This window comes from Pseudophryne corroboree, chromosome 7 (assembly GCF_028390025.1).
Source record: "Pseudophryne corroboree isolate aPseCor3 chromosome 7, aPseCor3.hap2, whole genome shotgun sequence".
NCBI classification, from domain to species: domain Eukaryota; kingdom Metazoa; phylum Chordata; class Amphibia; order Anura; family Myobatrachidae; genus Pseudophryne; species Pseudophryne corroboree.
The window spans coordinates 50,647,759-50,674,354 of NC_086450.1; the positions used below are offsets into that span (position 1 = coordinate 50,647,759).

Genomic DNA, 26,596 nt, shown 5'->3' on the forward strand with positions numbered 1-26,596 from the left:
CAGGGAGGCAGTATTGGAAACAATTCTCAAGCTGTATTCCCAGCAGGTGATAATCAAAGTACCCCTCCTACAACAAGGAAAGGGGTATTATTCCACACTATGTTGTGGTACTGAAGCCAGAAGGCTCGGTGAGACCTATTCTAAATCTGAAATATTTGAACACTTACAAAGGTTCAAATCAAGATGGAGTCACTCAGAGCAGTGATAGCGAACCAGGAAGAAGGGGACTATAGGGTGTCCCGGGACATCAGGGATACTTACCTCCTTGTCCCAATTTGCCCTTCTCACCAAGGGTACCTCAGGTTCGTGGTACAGAACTGTCACTATCAGTTTCAGACGCTGCCGTTTGGATTGTCCACGGCACCCCGGGTCTTTACCAAGGTAATGGCCGAAATGATGATTCTTCTTCAAAGAAAATGGACGACCTCCTGATAAGAGCAAGGTCCAGAGAACAGTTGGAGGTCGGAGTAGCACTATCTCAAGTAGTTCTACGACAGCACGGGTGGATTCTAAATATTCCAAAACCGCAGTTGTTTCCGACGACACATCGGCTGTTCCTAGGGATGATTTTGGACACAGTCCAGAAAAGAGTGTTTCTCCCGGAGAAGAAAGCCAGGGAGTTATCCGAGCTAGTCAGGAACCTCCTAAAACCAGGAAAAGTGTCAGTGCATCATTGCACAAGGGTCCTGGGAAAAATGGTGGCTTCTTACGAAGCGATTCCATTCGGCAGTTTTCACGCAAGAACTTTTCAGTGGGATCTGCTGGAAAAATGGTCCGGATCGCATCTTCAGATGCATCAGCGGATAACCCTGTCTCCAAGGACAAGGGTGTTTCTTCTGCGGTGGCTGCAAAGTACTCATCTACTAATGGGCCGCAGATTCGGCATTCAGGAAGGGTCCTGGTGACCAGGGATGCCAGCCTGAGAGGCTGGGGAGCAGTCACACAGGGAAAAAATTTCCAGGGAGTGTGATCAAGTCTGGAGAATTATCTCCACATAAATATACTGGAGCTAAGGGCAAGTTACAATGCTCTAAGCTTAGCAAGACCTCTGCTTCAAGGTCAGCCGGTATTGATCCAGTGGGACAACATCACGGCAGTCGCCCACGTAAACAGACAGGGCGGCACAAGAAGCAGAAGGGCAATAGCAGAAACTGCAAGGATTCTTCGCTGGGCGGAAAATCAGGTGATAGCACTGTCAGCAGTGTTCATTCCGACGCCCGGGAGAGTGGGGACTTCATCGGGAAGTCTTCCACATGATTGTGAACCATTGGGAAAGACCAAAGGTGGACATGATGGCGTCCCGCCTGAACAAAAAACTGGACAGGTATTGCGCCAGGTCAAGAGACCCTCAGGCAATAGCTGTGGACGCTCTGGTAACACCGTGGGTGTACCAGTCAGTGTATGTGTTCCCTCCTCTGCCTCTCATACACAAGGTACTGAGAATTATAAGACGGAGAGGAGTAAGAACTATACTCGTGGCTCTGGATTGGCCAAGAAGGACTTGGTACCCGGAACTTCAAGAGATGCTCACAGAGGACTCATGGCCTCTGCCGCTAAGAAGGGACCTGCTTCAGCAGGGACCCTGTCTGTTCCAAGACTTACCGCGGCTGCGTTTGACGGCATGGCGGTTGAACGCCGGATCCTGAAGGAAAAAGGCATTCCGGAGGAAGTCATTCCTATCCTTATCAAAGCCAGGAAGGAGGGGACCGCACAACATTATCACCGTATTTGGCGAAAAATTGTTGCGTGGTGTGAGGCCAGGAGGGCCCCCACGGAGGAATTTTAACTCGGTCGATTCCTGCATTTCCTGAAGACAGGAGTGTCTATGGGCCTCAAATTGGGGTCCATTAAGGTTCAGATTTCGGCCCTGTCGATTTTCTTCCAGAAAGAATTGGCTTCAGTTCCTGAAGTCCAGACGTTTGTTAAGGGAGTATTGCATATACAGCCCCTTTTGTGCCTCCAGTGGCACCGTGGGATCTCAACGTAGTGTTGGGATTCCTCAAATCACATTGGTTTGAACCGCTCAAATCTGTGGATTTTAAATATCTCACATGGAAAGTGACCATGCGGTTGGCCCTGGCCTCGGCCAGGCGAGTGTCAGAATTGGTGGCTTTGTCTTACAAAAGCCCATATCTGATTTTCCATTCGGACAGGGCAGAACTGCGGACTCGTCCCCAGTTTCTTCCTAAGGTGGTGTCAGCGTTTCACCTGAACCAACCTATTGTGGTACCTGCGGATACTAGGGACTTGGAGGACTCCAAGTTGCTAGACGTTGTCAGGGCCCTGAAAATATATGTTCCAGGACGGCTGGAGTCAGAAAGTCTGACTCGCTGTTTATACTTTATGCACCCAACAAGCTGGGTGCTCCTGCTTCTAAGCAGACGATTGCTCGTTGAATTTGTAGTACAATTCAGCTCGCACATTCTGTGGCAGGCCTGCCACAGCCAAAATCTGTAAATGCCCAATCCACAAGGAAGGTGGGCTCATCTTGGGCGGCTGCCCGAGGGGTCTCGGCTTTACAACTTTGCCGAGCTGCTACTTGGTCAGGGGCAAACACGTTTGCAAAATTCTACAAATTTGATACCCTGGCTGAGGAGGACCTGGAGTTCTCTCGTTCGGTGCTGCAGAGTCATCCGCACTCTCCCGCCCGTTTGGGAGCTTTGGTATAATCCCCATGGTCCTGACGGAGTCCCCAGCATCCACTTAGGACGTCAGAGAAAATAAGAATTTACTTACCGATAATTCTATTTCTCGTAGTCCGTAGTGGATGCTGGGCGCCCATCCCAAGTGCGGATTGTCTGCAATACTTGTACATAGTTATTGTTACAAAAATCGGGTTATTATTGTTGTGAGCCATCTTTTCAGAGGCTCCGCTGTTATCATGCTGTTAACTGGGTTCAGATCACAGGTTGTACAGTGTGATTGGTGTGGCTGGTATGAGTCTTACCCGGGATTCAAAATCCTTCCTTATTGTGTACGCTCGTCCGGGCACAGTATCCTAACTGAGGCTTGGAGGAGGGTCATAGGGGGAGGAGCCAGTGCACACCACCTGATTTTAAAAGCTTTTACTTTTGTGCCCTGTCTCCTGCGGAGCCGCTAATCCCCATGGTCCTGACGGAGTCCCCAGCATCCACTACGGACTACGAGAAATAGAATTATCGGTAAGTAAATTCTTATTTTTTCCTGAATTAATAAAAGATACCTTTATAGGAGCATTACGTCTCTGCTCATGTGAGTTGGGTACGCACCTAATCACAAATAAGACTTAAAACATCTGTGGCAGTTTTGAATATATCCGATTTATTATATTGAACGTATTACACCATTGGGGTTTCCCACCCCTTCTTTTTTTCATCTCTTTGTTGTCGAGGGGATCCCATAAGGGAGGAGACTCAAGCTGCACGAGGGAGAAAGATACCTTTATGAATACAGCACGCACATTGTACATGTGAGTACGGTGCGTACCTACATAGAATTCCCCTTCTACATTTGCAGACCAGACTTCTGTCAAGTATTGTTGATTGAAGATTCCCACGTCCCATTTATCTATAATCACCCAGATTGTGGAGGATTCCCCTTTATGAACTTTAAGAATTTGGGACTTATTTCTTTTGCTTGAATAATTGTAATTTAAGGACTTACGGATAGCGCAGCGGAAGGTGGACTCTTGTTTTTGTTCTAAGTGTTTTGGTGGAGAAAGAGTGACATCTCCTTGTACACCTTCACTGCTGTTATCTGTGGGCGCAGTGTATACTCTCCTTCTTTTTGTACAGGAGTGGATATGGGCCTGAAATTAGGCTCTGTTAAGGTACAGATTTCGGCCCTCTCGATTTTCTTTCAGAAGGAATTGGCTTCTCTTCCAGAAGTCCAGACGTTTGTAAAGGGAGTGCTGCACATCCAGCCCCCTTTTGTGCCTCCAGTGGCACCATGGGACCTGAACGTGGTGTTGCAGTTCCTAAAATCACACTGGTTTGAACCGCTTAACAAGGTTGTGTTGAGATTTCTTACCTGGAAGGTGGTCATGTTGTTGGCCTTAGCATCAGCAAGGCGAGTGTCAGAATTGGCGGCTTTGTTACACAAGAGCCCCTACTTGATTTTTCATGTGGATCGAGCTGAATTGAGGACACCTCCGCAATTTTTGCCTCAAGTGGTTTCTTCATTCCATATGAATCAACCTATTGTGGTGCCTGTGGCTACAAGTGACCTGGAGGATTCCAGATCCCTGGACGTAGTCAGGGCCTTAAAGATTTATGTAGCCCGGACGGCTAGAATTAGGAAAACAGAGGCTCTGTTTGTCTTGTATGCTGCTAATAAGATTGGCGCACCTGCTTCGAAGCAGACTATTGCTCGCTGGATCTGTAATACGATACAGCAGGCTCATTCTACGGCTGGATTGCCTGTACCAAATTCGGTTAAAGCCCATTTCACTAGGAAGGTGGGCTCTTCTTGGGCGGCTGCCCGAGGCGTCTCGGCATTACAGCTTTGCCGAGCGGCGACTTGGTCGGGGTCAAACACTTTTGCTAAATTCTACAAGTTTGATACCCTGGCCGATGAGGACCTAGCGTTTGCTTAGTCGGTGCTGCAGAGTCATACGCACTCTCCCGCCCAATTGGATGCTTTGGTATAAACCCCATGGTCCTTACGGAGTTCCCAGCATCCTCTAGGACGTAAGAGAAAATAAGATTTCAAAACCTACCGGTAAATCTATTTCTCCTAGTCCGTAGAGGATGCTGGGCGCCCGTCCCAGTGCGGAAATTCTGCAAGACTTGTATATAGTTGTTGCTTACATAAGGGTTATCTTACAGTTGGAATAGGTCTTGGACCGTTACTGTTGTTTGTTCATACTGTTAACTGGTTATGTATGTTCCAGGTTACATGGTATGATTGGTGTGGGCTGGTATGAATCTTGCCCTTGGATTGCTAAATCCTGCCTTGTATTGTCCATCTCCTCTGGGCACAGTTCTCTAACTGAGGTCTGGAGGAGGGGCATAGAGGGAGGAGCCAGTGCACACCCATAGTCAAAGTTCTTTTTAGGTGCCCTATCTCCTGCGGAGCCCGTCTATACCCCATTGTCCTTACGGAGTCCCCAGCGTCCTCTACGGACTAGGAGAAATAGATTTACCGGTAGGTTTAAAATCTTATTTTTCTTGTTCTATTGTTGTTTATTAGTTGTTTGGTTTTGTAGTTTATTTTGTCTGTTATCCCTTTTTTATGTATGTTTACGTAAGTATCATATGGTGGAAATCCCTGTGGCTGGCCAAACAGACTGGTGTTTTCTCCGGTGATGGGGCTTTTGCCCTGTACTGTATATCAGTGGGTCACCACCGCTATGACTGGTACAGGAACCACTGTAGTATGTGTTCTGTTGTTTCCACGTCAGTGCAGAGATAACAGAAGAAAATTCACAGATAAATTGTTTTATTATTTAAATATATATATACACACTGCTCAAAAAAATAAAGGGAACACTAAAATAACACATCCTAGATCTGAATGAATGAAATATTCTTATTAAATACTTTGTTCTTTACATAGTTGAATGTGCCGACAACAAAATCACACAAAAATTATCAATGGAAATCAAATTTATTAACCCATGGAGGTCTGGATTTGGAGTCACACTCAAAATTAAAGTGGAAAAACACACTACAGGTTGATCCAACTTTGATGTAATGTCCTTAAAACAAGTCAAAATGAGGCTCAGTAGTGTGTGTGGCCTCCACGTGCCTGTATGACCTCCCTACAACGCCTGGGCATGCTCCTGATGAGGTGGCGGATGTTCTCCTGAGGGATCTCCTCCCAGACCTGGACTAAAGCATCCGCCAACTCCTGGACAGTCTGTGGTGCAACGTGGCATTGGTGGATGGATCGAGACATGATGTCCCAGATGTGCTCAATTGGTTTCAGGTCTGGGGAACGGGCGGGCCAGTCTATAGCATCAATGCCTTCGTCTTGCAGGAACTGCTGACACACTCCAGCCACATGAGGTCTAGCATTGTCTTGCATTAGGAGGAACCCAGGGCCAACCGCACCAGCATTTGGTCTCACAAGGGGTCTGAGGATCTCATCTCGGTACCTTATGGCAGTCAGACTACCTCTGGCGAGCACATGGAGGGCTGTGCGGCCCCCCAAAGAAATGCCACCCCACACCATTACTGACCCACTGCCAAACCGGTCATGCTGGAGGATGTTGCAGGCAGCAGAACGTTCTCCTTGGCGTTTCCAGACTCTGTCACGTCTGTCACATGTGCTCAGTGAGAACCTGCTTTCATCTGTGAAGAGCACAGGGCGCCAGTGGTGAATTTGCCAATCTTGGTGTTCTCTGGCAAATGCCAAACGTCCTGCATGGTGTTGGGCTGTAAGCACAACCCCCACCTGTGGACGTCGGGCCCTCATACCACCCTCATGGAGTCTGTTTCTTTTCGTTTGAGTAGACACATGCACATTTGTGGCTTGCTGGAGGTCATTTTGCAGGGCTCTGGCAGTGCTCCTCCTGTTCCTCCTTGCACAAAGGCGGAGGTAGCGGTCCTGCTGCTGGGTTGTTGCCCTCCTACGGCCTCCTCCACGTCTCCTGATGTATTGGCCTGTCTCCTGGTAGCGCCTCCATGCTCTGGACACTACGCTGACAGACACAGCAAACCTTCTTGCCACAGCTCGCATTGATGTGCCATCCTGGATGAGCTGCACTACCTGAGCCACTTGTGTGGGTTGTAGGGAGGTCATACAGGCACGTGGAGGCCACACACACTACTGAGCCTCATTTTGACTTGTTTTAAGGACATTACATCAAAGTTGGATCAGCCTGTAGTGTGTTTTTCCACTTTAATTTTGAGGGTGACTCCAAATCCAGACCTCCATGGGTTAATAAATTTGATTTCCATTGATAATTTTTGTGTGATTTTGTTGTCAGCACATTCAACTATGTAAAGAACAAAGTATTTAATAAGAATATTTAATTCATTCAGATCTAGGATGTGTTATTTTAGTGTTCCCTTTATTTTTTTGAGCAGTGTATATATTTTTTTTTAGATTTTTGTTTTAGATAATTGTCATTTTACCATTATGGCATTTTTTTTCTTTATAAACTAAACTTTAAGCTGGGTATCAGTTCTACTTTCCTTTCTCCACAGTGCTACTGCATGACTTCCAGCGGAAGGTGCAGAGCAATGGGATCTGCATGGAACCGTCTTCGCAACCGGGATTCCTTTCCATAGGGAAGGAGTGGGGTGCGGAAACAAATGCCATATAAACATATTGGCCCTCATTCCGAGTTGTTCGCTCGCTAACTGCTTTTAGCAGCATTGCACACGCTAAGCCGCCGCCTACTGGGAGTGAATCTTAGCTTAGCAAAATTGCGAACGAAAGATTCTCAAAATTACGATTAGAAATTTCTAAGCAGTTTCTGAGTAGCTCGATACTTACTCTACCACTGCGATCAGTTCAGTCAGTTTCGTTCCTGGTTTGACGTCACAAACACACCCAGCGTTCGCCCAGGCACTCCCCCGTTTCTCCCAGAAACTGTAGCGTTTTTTCACACACACCCATAAAACGGCCAGTTTCCGCCCAGAAACACCCACTTCCTGTCAATCACATTACGATCACCAGAACGAAGAAAAAACCTTGTAATGCCGTGAGTAAAATACCAAACTTCTTAGCAAATTTACTTGGCACAGTCGCAGTGTGAACATTGCGCATGCGCAATTAGCGGAAAATCGCTGCGATGCGAAGAAAATTACCGAGCGAACAACTCGGAATGAGGGCCATTATCTGGTTCCCGCAGTCAAGCTCAGAAAATTGTATTTTCAGAGCTTACTGAATTTATGTCCCCATACTTGTGTATGAGGACAGCGGTCCAGATCAGGAATTAAAGGAAAGCAGGAGATAGTGTGTCTGTGATATCTCCTGCGATCCCTGTAAAATGAATAGCCCTGAACCTTAATTTACACAAAAGTAGGTTCACTTGCTATTATATTAATTAGGTGAGGATGAATAGCCTTAATTAATCTAATGTTAGAAAGTTAAATAATTTTTTCATGTTACATATGACTGTCAACTTTGCTCTGGATCTCAATGTGTCAATTGTTCTTTGTACTCCTTACAGCGGCACTAAGCTGGCAACATCTTCTGGGGACACAACAGTTCGGATCTGGGACTTTGCAAAGTCAGAGTGTGTCCTGACCCTGGAAGGCCATACGCATGCAGTATGGGGCTGCTCCTGGCACACCTGCGGGGACTTCCTGGCCTCCTGTTCCTTGGATAACAACAGCAAAATATGGGATCTCAACAGGTGAGTTATTATGAATCTTTTTGGAACATTATATTATGCCACACTTTATGTTTAATAATTGACATCAGTCCCTGGGAAAGTGGAACTTACCATCTAAATTCTGTACACTCACTACGTTACATTTTTGGCATGTGGGAGGTATCCCTAACATCCGGTGGAAAGCCATGCAGTGGGAAATATAAATGTCACACAAACTGTACCCTGGTTGGAATTGAACCCATAGTCCTAGTGGTGTGAAGCAGCAGCAGTGCTGATCACTGTGCCACCATGCCACTCAGTGTATGAAACTATTATATTTTAAGCTTTGCATTGTCTTTATTTTGTATATCACTGGACAATTTGAGATGTATTTTGACAAAGACAAGAAAGACGTATTCCATTTACCCAATCTGTTTATTCAACAATTAAGCAGCATCTACATGTGCCGTCACTTGATTATAAAGATTACAAGGTAATTATGGGGTCTGACTCTATTCATGAAGCAGTGAAAAGAGTGGAGAAGTGATCCTGTGGAGAAGTTGCCCATGGCAACCAATCAGCTGCTCCGTACAATTGTATAGTATGCAAATTACAAATGTTACTTCAATGCTGATTGGTTGCCATGGGTAACTTCTCCACTGGCTCACTTCTCCTCACTTTTCACTGCTTCATGAATAGACCCTTAAGTTATATGGGGATCTAGCTCTATAGTCTTCAATCGGGTGGCATTTGATATGCCGGCTGTCGGTATCTCGGCGCTCACCATACCGACGCCGGAATCCCGACAGTCGGCATACCAACAACTATTCTTCCTCTTGGGGTGTCCACGACACCCCTGGATGGAGAATAAATAGCGTGGTGCACAGGCGCGCCACCGTACCCGCAGCGAGCCCGCAAGGGGCCCTTCTGCGCTCACCCTGCTGACATAACATACTACACCCCTTTAATGCCACTTCCTTACCTTAAATGTGTGCACCTAAATATTCATTTCTAATCTGTTTTCAGTATATTTGACTTAAAAAAAATCAGATTCTGTAGTCACTGTAAAATGTATTTAGTTTTTGATAATATTTAATTTCTATCATGTTAAAATAACTCTCTGTACATTATTATTAAGGTGGTACACACGGAGAGATCAGATCTCTCTGTGTGTATGCTCCATAGCAATAGCGACGGGTGGCCCCGCGCCTCGCTATCGCCGGTTCTAGATTGGCCTGCATGCATGCACAATCTAGACAGATCGCTCACTTCACCGCTGGGTAAAGTGAGTGTCCCCCTCGCTCAGCGCACACATCGCGCTGAGTGCTGAGCGGGGGGAGAGATGTGTGCTGAGCGTTCTGTTCTAGATCTCTTCGTGTGTACATTAACCGTAAGGGGGTTATGTCACTCCTACACATAACATGTTACGGTAAATGTTATGCTTTCTCACTTGGCGAAAGCAGTGTTGTGCTGGCTTTTTCCTGTATGGCTTTCATGTATGGTCTTGGGTTACTATTCCCACCGTAACGCCGATATCTAGGACACAAGAAAACAGACTTGTCTAAGGTCACACGTGTCTCTCAGTCTCTATTTTTGCAATTATTCACCTTGCAGTCTCGGCCCGTTATCCCCTTATAGACCCGACATTCTGAATGACAGAGCTGCGGCCTCAGTCATAAGTAGCAAGTTCGTGTCATGCTTCCTGACAGCAAAGGTTAAAATGGCTCAACTCCTTAATGACCTTTTCTCCTCTTCCTTCCTGCTCAGTAAGTTGTTCAAACGGGAGCTTGTAAGTGTCATCCATCAAATACAAGATTGCAGGAAAACATAATAAAACTTTAAAATACCGCAGGTGAGCGGCAGCATATCACGGCGTACCGTCAACTGTCTCTCTTACAACCAGGCTGTGATAAACAGTAAATAAGAAATAGCCACTAAATAACTGCCTTAGCGAGCGTAATCTCTCTCCTCAGCAGCTGAAAGGAACGTCGTATTTCATCAAGAAGCTCATTTCATACTATGATAATGCCGAGCTCCCTCACAACAAATATGTATTTCTTCCAGGCCCGCTCCAGACCAATACATATGGTGGCGTGAGCTTTAAGCTGCTTTTCACAATTGATAGGGAAACAGCTAACCTTTAGTGGATAGCGATATAGGGGGTCATTCCGACCCAATCGCTCGCTGCAGTTTGTCGCAGCGCAGCGATCGGGTCGGAACTGCGCATGCGCCCGTGCCTCAGCTTTCGTTGCCTAGCGATCGCCTCTGAGACGGAGGCGATCGCTGGACGGGAGGAGGATGAACGGCCGCGTTAAGCCGCCGTTTAGGGGGAGCGGACCGGCCAACGCAGGCGTGGCCGGACCGTTGGGGGGGCGGGCCGCGGCGTCTGCGTGACGTCTCACGCAGCCTATTCGGCCAGTGGCAGCGACAATTAACTCCCAGCTAGCCGCAGGAGCTGCGCTGGCCGGGAGTTACTCCTCAAATACAAAGGCATCGCCGCTGTGCGATGCTTTTATATTTGTGCGGGGGGGCTGGACTGACATGCGGGGCGGACTAGCCCTGTGCTAGACGTCCCCCTGCATGTCAGGGAAGATGATCGTAGCTGTGCTAAATTTAGCACAGCTACGATCAACGCGGAATGACCCCCATGGTGCACTGGTGTGGGTGCATACTGCAGTCTTCTAATATTACAAAAATGGGACCAAAGATAGTCAACCTGTGTCTTTCCAGCTGCTTTGGAGCTACAAGTACCAGAATATCCTGCTAGAGCATGTCTGACAGCTGTAGCTTACAAAGCAATGAACATAAAGTGAATTTTCACCTTCAATGGGCTTTAATATATTGATTTGTATATGCCATATTTTGGGGAAGTTCTCTAGGACTCACTGAAGATGGAGGCCAACCTCTTCCATTGCTCCCTCTTTCCTAGTGAAGTGAGCTGGTGCGGGGTTTAAGGATGCAATTTGCACTGAATAGTGTCATTATGTAAAGAACAAACAGGTTTTTTTATCTTACATTGTGTCGGGACATGGAGCATAGCTCCACCCGCTGACACCCACAAAGCACCACCCCCAGTTGCTAATTGGCATGCAGCCCATTCCATAGTAAAGCAGGGGGTGAAACCATGAATGGATCCCTAACAGATTATTTTTATACCATCAACGTATTATACCATCAATGGTAATGTATTTTCTCATACGTCCTAGAGGATGCTGGGGATGCTTCAAGAACCATGGGGTATAGACGGGATCCGCAGGCGACATGGGCACACTATAAGACTTTGAATGGGTGTGAACTGGCTCCTCCCTGTATGCCCCTCCCCCAGACTCCAGTTAGATTCTGTGCCCAGTGAGACTGGATGCACACTGAGGAGCTCTCCTGAGTTTCTCAGAAAAAGACTTTATTTAGTTTTGTTATTTTCAGGGAGACCTGCTGGCTACAGGCTCTCTGCATCGTGGGAGTGAGGGGAGAGAAGCAGACCTACTTCTTAAGAGTTCAAGGGCTCTGCTTCTTAGGCTACTGGACACCATTAGCTCCAGAGGGTTCGATCACTACGGTACACCTAGCTTCTTGTTCCCAGAGCTGCGCCGTCGCCCCCTCACAAAAGCCGGAAGATAGAAAGCCAGGTGAGTATGAGAAGGCAGAAGACTTCAGTGACGGCAAAAGAGGCACCGCGCAGCGGCCGCGCTGCACGCCATGCTCCCACGCTTATCACGGCACTGCAGGGTGCAGGGCACAGGGGGGGCGCCCTGGGCAGCATGAGACCTCAGATCAGACTGGCATGTATAGTAACTGTGCTCCGGGCACTAGTTCAGGGACCCCTGCCAGTATAATCAGTGTTTTGAGCGGGACTGAAGCGCGCCATGTAGGGGGCGTGGCTTAGCCGCACAGATCTGACCAGCACCATCTTCTCCCTCCTCAGAAGCTGCAGAGACGCTGACCCTGTCCTCCGCACTGCTGTACAAGTAACAGGGTGAAAAACGGGGGGGGGGGGGGGGCACTGGCAATTTGGTGCTGATTGATTATATTAAAAGCGCTAACAGGGCTGGGCAGTCACCTTACTGGCCTCAGTACCGGGATAGGCGCTGGGTGTGGGCTGGCAGATCTCTCTCTGTGTCCCTCTTGCAGGCTTTATTGTGGGTCTGTCTCCTATAGCCCCAGTGTGCTTGTGGCTGTCGGTACATGTGTGTCGACATGTCTGAGGCGGAATGCTTTTCCCAGGAGGAGGCTGGAGTGGGGACAGAAAATACTGTGAGAGTGGCTGTGTCGGCACCGTCGACGGAGGATTGGGTAAATATGTTGAGTGTTTTAAATGAAAATGTGACAAAATTGACTAAGAGATTTGATAAATCTGAGTTTAAGAACCAAACATGGAGAAAATCCATGGAAGATGCTTTGTCACAGACCAAGACCCCTTCGGGGTTGCAGAAACGTGCATTTGCCCAGATAGTAGATACAGATACCAACACGGACTCTGATTCGAGTGTCGACTATAGTGATGCCAGATTACATCCAAAACTGGCCAAGAGTATTCGGTACATGATTGTGGCCAGAGCCGGCCCTAACCAATATGATGCCCTAGGCAAGATTTTGGCTGGTGCCCCCTATCAAAACAAAAACAAGGCCTCTGACCTTGCACCTCTTTCCCAGCACCATCACCCCTCACCCATAGCAGTCCTTATTTTGGGGTTTGTATCCCCTATATTTTAAATAGGAACAGTTCGTACATTTTGCACACAGCCCAAAAAGGGGTGTGTTTTTGCTGGCAAGGGGCATGGCCTCACAATGATAACACCAATTCCAATTACGCCACACAGTACTGCAACTTTATTCACATTTGATCATGCGATAGTGTCCATAATTCATATTACATCTCACAGTATCACTTTACCTTAAACGTTACTCCTCACAGTAGAGCCCCTTATTCACATTACATCACACTGAATTGCTCCTTATTCACATTACACCACACCCTATTGCTCTTTATTCACATTAGACAACACAGTAGTGCCCTTTCTATACGCAACGCCACATAGTAGAGTACCTTATACACATAATGCCACACATTAGTAATGCATTATACACAGAATTCCACACAGTAATGCCCCTTACACATATGAGACACATTATTAATGTCCTTATAAACATAATGTGCCTTACACATTATGACAACCTTTATTAATGCCCTTTTACACATAATGTCCATTACACATATGCCGCACATTATTAATGCCCTTATACACATAATGACACACATAGTGCCCCCTACACATTTACTGCACATTATTAGTGCCCCTATACACATAATGACACACATACAGTAGTACCCTGTTACACATATGCCGCACATTATTAATGCCCTTATACACATAATGACACACATAGTGCCCCTTACACATATGTTGCACATTATTAATGCATTTTTACATGACAAACATAATGCTCCTTACACATATTCCGAATACTACTGCACAATTAACCCACTCACATGTACACAGCACTCACACTGCCACTAACACTGTGACCTCTGACTCTGCTTGGATACAGATGTGTCCTCATAAATCTTGCCTCAATGCTAACGTCAGGCACCTTTTCTTTTTTTTTAAATGCATCTTATTTGCATTGCTATGTGGCTAGGATGCACAAGCAGCTTCTGCTGATTAAAATGATATGCAGCATGCCTATATAGTACTGTGTGCGACTGTGGCTGTATCTGCATATGAAATGCTACACACAGAATATAGGCATGCCACATATCATTTTAATCAGCAGAAGCTGCTGCTGCCCCTAGGCATATCAAATGCCCTAGGCAATTGCCTAGTTTGCCTATGCCTATGGCCGGCTCTGATTGTGGCGATAAAGGACGTACTACATGTTACTGAGGACCCTGCTGTCCCTGATACAAGGGTCTGTATGTTTAAAGGAAAGAAACCTGAGGTAAGTTTCCTACCTCTCATGAACTAAACGCACTTTTTGAAAAGGCTTGGGAAAATCCTGACAAAAAGATACATGTTCCCAAAAGAATTCCAGTGGCATATCCGTTCCCCTCTGGGGACAGGGAAAGGTGGGAGTCAGTCCCCATGGTACACAAAGCTTTATCGCGTCTATCCGAAAAGGTGGCGCTTCCGTCCCCTGACACGGCAGCCCTAAAGGTTCCTGCGGATCGTAAGCAGGAAAATACACTAAAATCCATTTATATCACTACAGGGTCGCTACACAGGCCTGCCGTTGCTGCGGCATGGGTGAGTAGCGCTATGGAAAAGTGGGCAGATAACTTGTCATCTGAGGTAGATTCCCTAGACAGGGATAGTGTACTTTTGACTCTGGGTCACATCAGGGACGCTGCAGCATATTTAAAAGAAGCTGTAAGGGATATTGGCCTTTTGGGTTCAAGGGCCAATGCCATGGCGGTCTCTGCAAGGAGAGCGTTGTGGTTACATCAATGGAATGCTGATGCTGATTCTAAGAAGGCGATGGAGGCTCTACCGTTTAACGGTAGGGTTTTGTTTGGCGACGGCCTCACTGACCTGGTGTCTACGGCAGTGGCATGCGGTGAGGTCAGAGGCTGGTGAGGCACTGCAGCCATAATGTCCGCCGAATCCTGCCGATGACCCCTACCGCCGCCGAGCCAATGCCCACTACTGCCACTTAGCCGATGCCTGCTGCCACTGCCAATGGCTTACAAACTAGCCCACCATCAACTGACCCAGCCCTCCGCCACTAATTTGCACCTCAGTCCGATGCCGCCAATGCCCGCTGCCTGCCTGCTCATCATACTTGTGATATATTGTACATTTTTATAGAAAAAAATAAAAATTAGTGTTTGGGAAGGGAGTGGGAGGAGGACATGAATGCAATTTTGTTGTCCAGGGCTTCCATTAACTTAATGGAGAAGGATCTGAATGGGTTAAAAAATGTAAAAAAAAAATGCGTGAGGTCCCCCTTCCTAAGTATAACCAGCCTCGGGCTCTTTGAGCCGGTCCTGGTTGTTTAAATACTGGGGAAAAATTGGACAGGGGTTCCCCGTATTTAGACAACCAGCACCGGGCTCTTAGACCGGTCCTGGTTCCAAAAATACGGGGGACAAAAGATGTAGGGGTCCCCCGTATTTTTAAAACCAGCACCGGACTCCACTAGCCAGGGACATAATGCCACAGCCGGGGGACACATTTATGTAGGTCCCTGCGGCCGTGGCATTACCCCCCCAACTAGTCACCCCTGGCCGGGGTTCCCTGGAGGAGTGGGGACCTCTTAAATCAAGAGGTCCCCCCCCTCCAGGCACCCAAGGGCCAGGGGTGAAGCCCGAGGCTGTCCCCAGCACCCCTGGGCGGTGGGTGCCGGGCTGATAGCCACAAGTGTGTATAAAAAAGAATATTGTTTTTTGTTGTGGAACTACAAGGCCCAGCAAGCCTCCCCCGCTTGCTGGTACTTGGAGAACCTCAAGTGCCAGCATGCGGGGAAATAACGGGCCCGCTGGTACCTGTAGTTCTACAACAACAAAAATACCCAAATAAAAACACAACCCACACACCGTGAAAGTAAAAATTTATTAAAACACACTTACACACTCACACATACTTACCTACATCCCACGCCGGTCACGTCCACTTGTCCAGTAGAATCCAATAGGTGGTTCCTGTAAAAATGAGAGAGAGATCACTTACCTACATCCCACGCCGGTCACGTCCACTTGTCCAGTAGAATCCAAAAGGGGTACCTGTAAAAATGAAAATTATACTTACAAACAAAGTAATCCACAGGAGGAGAGAGAGAGAGAGAGAGAGCGAGAGAGAGAGAGAAAATAAGAATTTACTCACCGGTAATTCTATTTCTCGTAGTCCGTAGTGGATGCTGGGACTCCGTAAGTACCATGGGGAATAGCGGCTCCGCAGGAGACTGGGCACAACTATAAAGAAAGCTTTAGGTCTAACTGGTGTGCACTGGCTCCTCCCACTATGACCCTCCTCCAGACTTCAGTTAGGATACTGTGCCCGGAAGAGCTGACACAATAAGGAAGGATTTTGAATCCTGGGTAAGACTCATACCAGCCACACCAATCACACCGTATAACTCGTGATACAATACCCAGTTAACAGTATGATAACAACTGAGCCTCTCAACAGATGGCTCAACAATAACCCTTTAGTTAAGCAATAACTATATACAAGTATTGCAGACAATCCGCACTTGGGATGGGCGCCCAGCATCCACTACGGACTACGAGAAATAGAATTGCCGGTGAGTAAATTCTTATTTTCTCTGACGTCCTAAGTGGATGCTGGGACTCCGTAAGGACCATGGGGATTATACCAAAGCTCCCAAACGGGCGGGAGAGTGCGGATGACTCTGCAGCACCGAATGGGCAAACTCTAGATCCTTTTCAGCCAGGGTGTCAAACTTGTAGAATTTTGCAAATGTGTTTGACCCCGACCAAGTAGCTGCTCGGCAAAGTTGTAGAGCCGAGACCATTCGGGCAGCCGCCCAAGAAGAGCCCACCTTCCTCGTGGAATGGGCTTTTACTGATTTAGGATGCGGCAGTCCAGCCGCAGAATGTGCAAGCTGAATCGTACTACAGATCCAGCGAGCAATAGTCTGCTTTGAAGCAGGTGCACCCAACTTGGGCGCATACAGGATAAATAGCGAGTCAGTCTTTCTGACTCCAGCTGTCCTGGAAACATATGTTTTCAGGGCCCTGACTACGTCCAACAACTTGGAAGCCTCCAAGTCTTTTGTAGCCGCAGGCACCACAATAGGTTGGTTCAGATGAAACGCTGATACCACTTTAGGGAGAAACTGGGGACGAGTCCTCAATTCTGCCCTATCCATATGGAAAATCAGATAAGGGCTTTTACATGACAAAGCCGCCAATTCTGATACACGCCTGGCCGAAGCCAAGGCCAACAACATGACCACTTTCCATGTGAGATATTTCAAATCCACGGTCTTAAGTGGCTCAAACCAATGTGACTTTAGGAAATCCAACACCACGTTGAGATCCCCAGGTGCCACTGGAGGCACAAAAGGGGGCTGAATATGCAGCACTCCCTTAACAAAAGTTTGAACTTCAGGTAGTGAAGCCAGTTCTCTCTGGAAGAAAATCGATAGAGCCGAAATCTGGACCTTAATGGAACCCAATTTTAGGCCCATAGTCACCCCTGACTGTAGAAAGTGCAGGAACCGGCCCAGCTGAAATTTTTCCGTTGGGGCCTTCCTGGCCTCACACCATGCAAAAACATATTTTCGCCATATGCGGTGATAATGGTTTGCGGTTACTTCTTTCCTAGCTTTAATCAGCGTAGGAATGAATTCCTCCGGAATGCCCTTCTCCTTCAGGATCCGGTGTTCAACCGCCATGCCGTCAAACGCAGCCGCGGTAAGTCTTGGAACAGACAGGGCCCCTGCTGCAGCAGGTCCTGTCTGAGCGGCAGAAGCCATGGGTCCTCTGAGATCATTTCTTGAAGTTCCGGGTACGAAGCTCTTCTTGGCCAATCCGGAACAATGAGTATAGTTCTTACTCCTCTTCTCCTTATTATCCTCAGTACCTTTGGTATGAGAGGAAGAGGAGGGAACACATAAACCGACCAGTACACCCACGGTGTCACTAGAGCGTCCACAGCTATCGCCTGCGGGTCTCTTGACCTGGCGCAATACTTTTCTAGCTTTTTGTTTAGGCGGGACGCCATCATGTCCACCTGTGGCCTTTCCCAACGGTTTACAATCAGTTGGAAGACTTCTGGATGAAGTCCCCACTCTCCCGGGTGGAGGTCGTGCCTGCTGAGGAAGTCTGCTTCCCAGTTGTCCACTCCCGGAATGAACACTGCTGACAGTGCTAACACGTGATTTTCCGCCCATCGGAGAATCCTTGTGGCTTCTGCCATCGCCGTCCTGCTTCTCGTGCCGCCCTGTCGGTTTACATGGGCGACCGCCGTGATGTTGTCTGACTGGATCAGTACCGGCTGGTTTTGAAGCAGGGGTTTTGCCTGACTTAGGGCATTGTAAATGGCCCTTAGTTCCAGAATATTTATGTGCAGGGAAGTCTCCTGACTTGACCATAGTCCTTGGAAGTTTCTTCCCTGTGTGACTGCCCCCCAGCCTCGAAGGCTGGCATCCGTGGTCACCAGGACCCAGTCCTGTATGCCGAAACTGCGGCCCTCTTAAAGATGAGCACTCTGCAGCCACCACAGCAGAGACACCCTTGTCCTTGGAGACAGGGTTATCAGACGATGCATCTGAAGATGCGATCCGGACCACTTGTCCAACAGGTCCCACTGAAAGGTTCTTGCATGAAACCTGCCGAATGGAATCGCTTCGTAGGAAGCTACCATTTTTCCCAGGATCCGCGTGCAGTGATGCACCGACACCTGTTTTGGTTTTAGGAGGCCTCTGACTAGAGATGACAGCTCCTTGGCCTTCTCCTCCGGGAGAAACACTTTTCTCTGTTCTGTGTCCAGAACCATCCCCAGGAACAGTAGACGTGTCGTAGGGACCAGCTGTGACTTTGGAATGTTTAGAATCCAGCCGTGCTGTTGTAGCACTTCCCGAGATAGTGCTACCCCGACCAACAACTGCTCTCTGGACCTCGCCTTTATCAGGAGATCGTCCAAGTACGGGATAATTAAAACTCCCTTCTTTCTAAGGAGTATCATCATTTCGGCCATTACCTTGGTAAAGACCCTCGGAGCCGTGGATAGACCGAACGGCAACGTCTGGAATTGGTAATGACAATCCTGTACCACAAATCTGAGGTACTCCTGGTGAGGATGGTAAATGGGGACATGCAGGTAAGCATCCTTGATGTCCAGTGATACCATGTAATCCCCCTCGTCCAGGCTTGCAATAACCGCCCTGAGCGATTCCATCTTGAACTTGAATTTTTTTATATATGTGTTCAAGGATTTCAAATTTAAAATGGGTCTCACCGAACCGTCCGGTTTCGGTACCACAAACATTGTGGAATAGTAACCCCTTCCTTGTTGAAGTAGGGGCACCTTTACTATCACTTGTTGTGAATACAGCTTGTGAATTGCCTGTAACACTGCCTCCCTGCCTGAGGGAGTGGTTGGCAAGGCAGATTTGAGGAAACGGCGGGGGGGAGACGTCTCGAATTCCAGCTTGTACCCCTGAGATACTACTTGAAGGATCCAGGGATCCACCCGTGAGCGAGCCCACTGATTGCTGAAATATTTGAGACGGGCCCCCACCGTACCTGGTTCCGCCTGTGAAGCCCCAGCGTCATGCTGTGGACTTAGAGGAAGCGTGGGAGGACTTTTGCTCCTGGGAACTGGCTGCATGCTGCAGCTTCTTTCCCCTACCTCTGCCTCTGGGCAGAAAGGACGCGCCTTTAACCCGCTTGCCCCTATTGGGCCGAAAGGACTGTACCTGATAATACGGTGCTTTCTTTGGTTGTGAGGGAACATGGGGTAAAAATGTAGACTTCCCAGCTGTTGCTGTGGAAACGAGGTCCGAGAGACCATCCCCGAACAACTCCTCACCCTTATAAGGCAGAACTTCCATGTGTCGTTTAGAATCTGCATCTCCTGTCCACTGCCGAGTCCATAACCCTCTCCTGGCAGAAATGGACATTGCACTAATTTTGGATGCCAGCCGGCAAATATCCCTCTGTGCATCCCTCATGTATAAAAGTGCGTCTTTTATATGCTCTACGTTTAGCAATATAGTGTCCCTGTCTAGGGTATCTATATTTTCTGACAGGGAATCTGACCACGCAGCAGCAGCACTGCACATCCAGGCTGAAGCAATAGCCGGTCTCAGTATAACACCTGTGTGTGTATATATAGATTTCAGGATAGCCTCCTGCTTTCTATCAGCAGATTCCTTCAGGGCGGCCGTATCCGGAGACGGTAGTGCCACCTTCTTTGACAAGCGTGTGAGCGCTTTATCCACCCTAGGGGATGTTTCCCAGCGTGACCTATCCTCTGGCGGGAAAGGGTACGCCATTAGTAACCTCTTAGAAATTACCAGCTTTTTATCAGGGGAAGCCCACGCTTCTTCACACACTTCATTTAACTCTTCAGATGGAGGAAAAGCTACTGGTAGTTTTTTCTCTCCAAACATAATACCCTTTTTTGTGGTACCGGGGGTAACATCAGAAATGTGCAACACATTTTTCATTGCCTCAATCATGTAACGTGTGGCCCTACTGGAAGGTACATTAGTCTCATCGTCGTCGACACTGGAGTCAGTATCCGTGTCGACATCTGTGTCTGTCATCTGAGGTAGTGGGCGTTTTAGAGCCCCTGATGACTTTTGAGACGCTTGGGCAGGCACAGGCTGAGAAGCCGGCTGTCCCACATTAGGTATGTCGTCAAACCTTTTATGCAAGGAGTCGACACTGTCGCGTAATTCCTTCCACAGCACCATCCACTCAGCTGTCGACCCCGCAGGGGGTGACATCACATTTACAGGCATTTGCTCCGCCTCCACATAAGCCTCCTCATCAAACATGTCGACACAGCCGTACCGACACAGGGAATGCTCTGACAGAGGACAGGACCCCACAAAGCCCTTTGGGGAGACAGAGAGAGAGTATGCCAGCACACACCAGAGCGCTATATAACCAGGGATCCCACTATAAATGAGTGTTTTCCCTTATAGCTGCTTTTTTTTATATATCATATATATATATATCTATACTGCGCCTAAATTTAGTGCCCCCCCTCTCTTTTTTACCCTTCTGTAGTGTCCAGACTGCAGGGGAGAGCCAGGGAGCTTCCTTCCAGCGGAGCTGTGAGGGAAAAATGGCGCCAGTGTGCTGAGGGAGATGGCCCCGCCCCTTTTTCGGCGGACTTTCTCCCGCTTTTTCTGGAATACTGGCAGGGGTAATTTTACATCTATATAGCCTCTAGGACTATATATGATGTAGATTTGCCAGCCAAGGTGTTATATATTGCCCTCAGGGCGCCCCCCCCCCAGCGCCCTGCACCCATCAGTGACCGGAGTGTGAGGTGTACATGAGGAGCAATGGCGCACAGCTGCAGTGCTGTGCGCTACCTTGGTGAAGACCGAAGTCTTCTGCCGCCGATTTTCCAGACCTCTTCGTTGCTTCTGGCTCTGTAAGGGGGACGACGGCGCTGCTCCGGGAACGAACACCAAGGTCGGGTCCTGCGGTCGATCCCTCTGGAGCTAATGGTGTCCAGTAGCCTAAGAAGCCCAAACTACCACCTGTTAGGTAGGTTCGCTTCTTCTCCCCTTAGTCCCTCGCTGCAGTGAGTCTGTTGCCAGCAGATCTCACTGTAAAATAAAAAACCTAAATATACTTTCTTTCTAGGAGCTCAGGAGAGCCCCTAGTGTGCATCCAGCTCAGCCGGGCACAAGATTCTAACTGAAGTCTGGAGGAGGGTCATAGTGGGAGGAGCCAGTGCACACCAGTTAGACCTAAAGCTTTCTTTATAGTTGTGCCCAATCTCCTGCGGAGCCGCTATTCCCCATGGTCCTTACGGAGTCCCAGCATCCACTTAGGACGTCAGAGAAATTAATGAATATTATGCCCTCACTGACGCGGGAAGACGTTAGCACAGACAGGGGACAGTGCTGCTGCTAACTGGGATGATGGAGCAGGCTCCCCCAATAGTTGTGAGCCTAGTAGCTGTACCCCTAGTAGCTTTGCCCCCTGTAGCAGTGCCCCCAGTAGCAGTGCCCCGAGTAGTTGTGACCCCTGTAGTTGTGCCCCCAGTCGCTGTGCCCCTTGTAGCTGTGCCCCCTGTAGCTTTGCCCCTTGTGGCTGTGCCCCCCAGTTGCTGTGCCCCTTGTACTTGTGCCCCTTATAGCTGTGCCCCTTGTTGTTGTGCCCCTGTTGCTGTGCCCCTTGTTGTTGTGCCCCCCAGTTGCTGTGCCCCTTGTTGATGTGCCCCCCAGTTGCTGTGCCCCTGTTGCTGTGCCCCTTGTTATTGCGCCCCCCAGTTGCTGTGCCCCTTGTTGTTGCGCCCCCCAGTTGCTGTGCCCCTGTTGCTGTGCCCCTTGTTGTTGTGCCCTCCAGTTGCTGTGCCCCTGTTGCTGTGCATCTTGTTGTTGCGCCCCCCAGTTGCTGTGCCCCTGTTGCTCTGCCCCTTGTAGTTGTGCCCCCAGTCGCTGTGCCCCCAGTAGTTGTGACCCCAGTCGCTGTGCCCCTTGTAGCTTTGCCCCTAGCTGTGCCCGAAGTAGTTGTGCCCCCTGTCGCTGTGCCCCCAGTCGCTTTGCCCCCAGTAGCTGTGACCCCTGTAATTGTGCCCCCAGTTGCTGTGCCCCTTGCAGTTGAGCCCCTCAATTGCTGTGCCCCTTGTATTTGTGCCCCCCAGTTGCTGTGCCCCCAGTTGCTGTGCCCCTTGTAATTGTGCCCCCCAGTTGCTGTGCCCCTTGTACTTGTGCCCCTTATAGCTGTGCCCCTTGTTGTTGTGCCCCCCAGTTGCTGTGCCCCTGTTGCTGTGCCCCTTGTTGTTGTGCCCCCCAGTTGCTGTGCCCCTTGTTGTTGTGCCCCCCAGTTGCTGTGCCCCTCTTGCTGTGCCCCTTGTTGTTGTGCCCCTCTTGCTGTGCCACTTGTTGTTGTGCCCCCCAGTTGCTGTACCCATCTTGCTGTGCCCCTTGTTGTTGTGCCCCCCAGTTGTTGTGCCCCCCAGTTGTTGTGCCCCCCAGTTGCTGTGCCCCCCAGTTGTTGTGCCCCTCTTGCTGTGCCCCAACACAAACACATAAAAAAAAAAACCACACACACACACACATACTTACCGCTCCTGCAGCCCTGTCCTCCGTCCGTCCTCCGTCCGTCCGCCGCCGGCTCGTCTCTTCTGTACTATGGGAGAGACGTCATGACTCATGACGTCTCTCCCATAGTAGCGGCGCTGGCTGCAGCGAGCGCCCACACAGCCCACGGCGCCTGCTGCTGCCAGGAAGGGGGTGATTGGACAGCGGATCCTGCACTGGATCCGCTGGGCCAATCACATCTGGACACTGACAGGGGCGTGCATTCATCGGAGCTGAATGCACGCCCCTGTCATTGCGGCACCAGTATAGGTGCCGCTTGTCCATTCATTTTCAATGGGCTTTCACAGCCCATTGCTGCGCCCCGCCCCCTGCCCGCCCCCCGCTGCCCGGAGTTTTAGTGTAAGCAGCGGGAGGCACCTCTCCCGCTGCCTCCCACCCTCACAAGCAGCCACAGGGGGGGGATTATTAAAATAAGGAAAAAAGATATTGATAACAGACTCTGTTATAAATATCTTCTTTTTATTATTTTAATCATTATGACAGGGGAGGCACTGCCTCCCCTGACTGCACGTCCCTGGTCTACGGCTACCGCGGGTAAGTCTTCCTTTTTACCTTATATCCCTGCACAGCAGAAGAAATCGCCTCACTATCAGATGCAGTCCTTTCGGCCCAATAGATTCAAAAAAGGACGTCGGTCCTCCTTCCTTGCTGCAAGGGGGAGAGGTCGGGGAAAAAGGTCACAGGCTGTGGCAAGTTCCCAGGAGCAGAAGTCCTCTCCGGCTTCTACCAAATCCACCGCATGACGCTGCGGGAGTCCGCACCAGTGGGGGCACGTCTCAAGCTCTTCAGCCATGTCTGGGTACACTCGGACCTGGATCCCTGGATAGTAGACATTGTAACCCAGGGGTACAAGTTAGAGTTTCAAGACGTGCCCCCTCACCGATTTTTCAAATCTGCCTTACCAGCTTCTCTTCCAGAAAGAGAGATAGTAAGCACTGCGATACTAAGGTTGTGTCAAAATCAAGTGATTGTCACGGTACCCGTCTCAACATGGGGAAGGTTTTTATTCGAGCCTGTTTGTGGTCCCGAAGCCGGATGGCTCAGTCAGACCGATTCTAAACCTAAAATCCCTCAATTTGTTTCTGAAAAGATTCAAGTTCAAGATGGAGTCCCTACGAGCAGTGATCTCCAGTCTGGAGGAGGGGGATTTTATGGTGTCGGTCGACATAAAGGATGCCTACTTACATGTCCCCATATATCCTCCACATCAGGCTTACCTGAGATTTGCTGTGCAGGATTATCATTACCAATTTCAGACGTTGCCGTTTGGTTTGTCCACGGCTCCGAGGATTTTCACCAAAGTAATGGCGGAAATGATGGTTCTCATGCGCAAGCAGGGTATCACAATTATCCCGTACTTGGACGATCTCATGATAAAGGCGAGGTCCAAGGAGCAATTGTTGAAGAATGTTGCAATTTCACTGACGATTCTGCAACAACACGGTTGGCTCCTAAATTTGCCAAAATAACAGTTTGATCCAACGACACTGCTGTCTTTCCTGGGTATGATTCTGGATACAGAATTGCAGAGAGTTTTTCTTCCAGTGGAAAAAGCTCTGGAAATACAGAACATGGTAAAACAGATTCTGAAACCGGCAAAGGTGTCAGTTCTTCACTGCACTCGGTTGCTTTGGAAGATGGTGGCGGCCTACGAGGCCATTCCGTATGGCAGGTTCCATGCCAGGGTGTTTCAGTGGAACCTGCTGGACCAGTGGTCCGGGTCTCACCTGGACATGCACCGGAAAATAATTCTATCTCCCAGGACCAGAATTTCCCTTCTGTGGTGACTGCACAGTTCTCACCTTCTGGAGGGACGCAGGTTCGGGATTCAGGATTGGATCCTGGTGACCACAGATGCAAGCCTCCGAGGCTGGGTAGCAGTCAGACAGGGAAGAAATTTTCAGGGAAAGTGGTCAGGCCAGGAAGCTTGTCTACACATAAACATTCTGGAATTAAGAGCCATCTACAACGGCATACTGCAAGCGGAACATCATCTTCGGGGTCTGCCGGTCTTGATTCAGTCAGACAACGTGACAGCAGTGGCGTACATAAACCACCAAGGTGGTACAAAGAGCAGAGCGGCGATGGCCAAGGCCATGAAGATTCTTCGCTGGGCGGAAAGACATGCCAGCGCTCTGTCAGCAGTCTTCATTCCAGGAGTGGACAACTGGGAAACAGACTTCCTCAGCAGACACGAGCTCCATCCAGGAGAGTGGGGTCTTCATCAAGAGGTCTTTGCAGAAGTGACAAGTCGTTGGGGAGTTCCTCAAGTGGACATGATGGCGTCCCACCTCAACAAGAAACTTCAGAGATATTGTTCCAGGTCAAGGGACCCTCAAGCGATAGCGGTGGACGCCCTAGTGACATCGTAGGTGTTTCAGTCGGTCTATGTGTTCCCTCCACTTCCACTTATTCCAAAGGTGATAAAAATTATAAGAAGAACAAGGGTTCAGGCGATCCTCATTGTTCCGGATTGGCCAAAAAGGGCCTGGTATCCAGATCTTCAGGAGTTGCTCATAGAAGATCCCTGGCCTCTTCCTCTTCGGGAGGACCTGTTACAACAAGGGCCGTGCGTGTATCAGGACTTACCGCGGCTGCGTTTGACTGCGTGGCGGTTGAACGCCAAATCCTAGCCCGAAAGGGTATTCCCAGTGAAGTCATTCCTACACTTCTTCAGGCTAGAAAAGAAGTAACGGCAAAGCATTACCACCGTATTTGGAGAAAATATGTGTCTTGGTGTGAATCCAAGAAGGCTCCTACGGAAGAATTTCACCTGGGACGTTTTCTACATTTCCTACAAGCAGGTGTGGATGCGGGCCTAAAGTTAGGCTCTATTAAAGTACAGATTTCGGCCTTGTCGATCTTTTTTCAAAAAGAATTGGCCTCCCTTCCTGAAGTACAGACCTTCGTAAAAGGCGTGCTGCACATCCAACCTCCCTTTGTGCCCCCAGTGGCGCCATGGGACCTTAATGTGGTGTTGCAATTCTTGCAATCACATTGGTTTGAACCTTTGCGCAAGGTTGAGTTAAAATTCCTTACTTGGAAAGTGGTCATGTTGTTGGCCTTGGCGTCTGCAAGGCGAGTGTCTGAGTTGGCGGCTTTGTCTCACAAAAGCCCCTATTTGATTTTCCATGCTGATAGAGTGGAGTTGAGAAATTTCTGCCAAAAGTGGTTTCATCATTTCATGTTAACCAGCCAATTGTGGTGCCAGTGGCTACTGACACCTTGGCGGAGTCAAAGTCTCTCGATGTGGTCAGAGCTTTGAAGATCTATGTCGCCAGAATGGCGCAGATTAGGAAAACAGAGGCTCTGTTTGTCCTGTGGGCTCCCAACAAGATTGGGGCTCCTGCTTCTAAGCAGACTATTGCGCGCTGGAATTGTAATACGATTCAGCAGGCTCATTCTACGGCAGGATTGGCGTTACCGAAGTCGGTGAAAGCCCATTCTACCAGAAAGGTGGGCTCATCCTGGGCGGCTGCCCGGGGAGTCTCGGCGTTACAACTTTGCCGAGCTGCTACTTGATCGGGTTCAAACACCTTTGCAAAGTTTTACAAGTCTGATACCCTGGCTGAGGAGGACCTCTTGTTTGGTCAATCG

General features: G+C 48.9%; 1 protein-coding gene across 4 annotated transcripts in view; it reads left to right on the top strand.

Annotated features, from left to right (window-relative positions):
- The window catches only part of SPAG16 (sperm associated antigen 16), a 1,801,610-nt gene that overhangs the window by 952,596 nt on the left and 822,418 nt on the right, over positions 1-26,596 (top strand). For all 4 annotated transcript variants that reach the window (XM_063933150.1, XM_063933149.1, XM_063933151.1 and 1 more), the window contains one exon: positions 8,102-8,287. In XM_063933150.1, the coding sequence (XP_063789220.1) occupies positions 8,102-8,287 (186 nt within the window). The remainder of the gene's footprint in view (positions 1-8,101; positions 8,288-26,596) is intronic.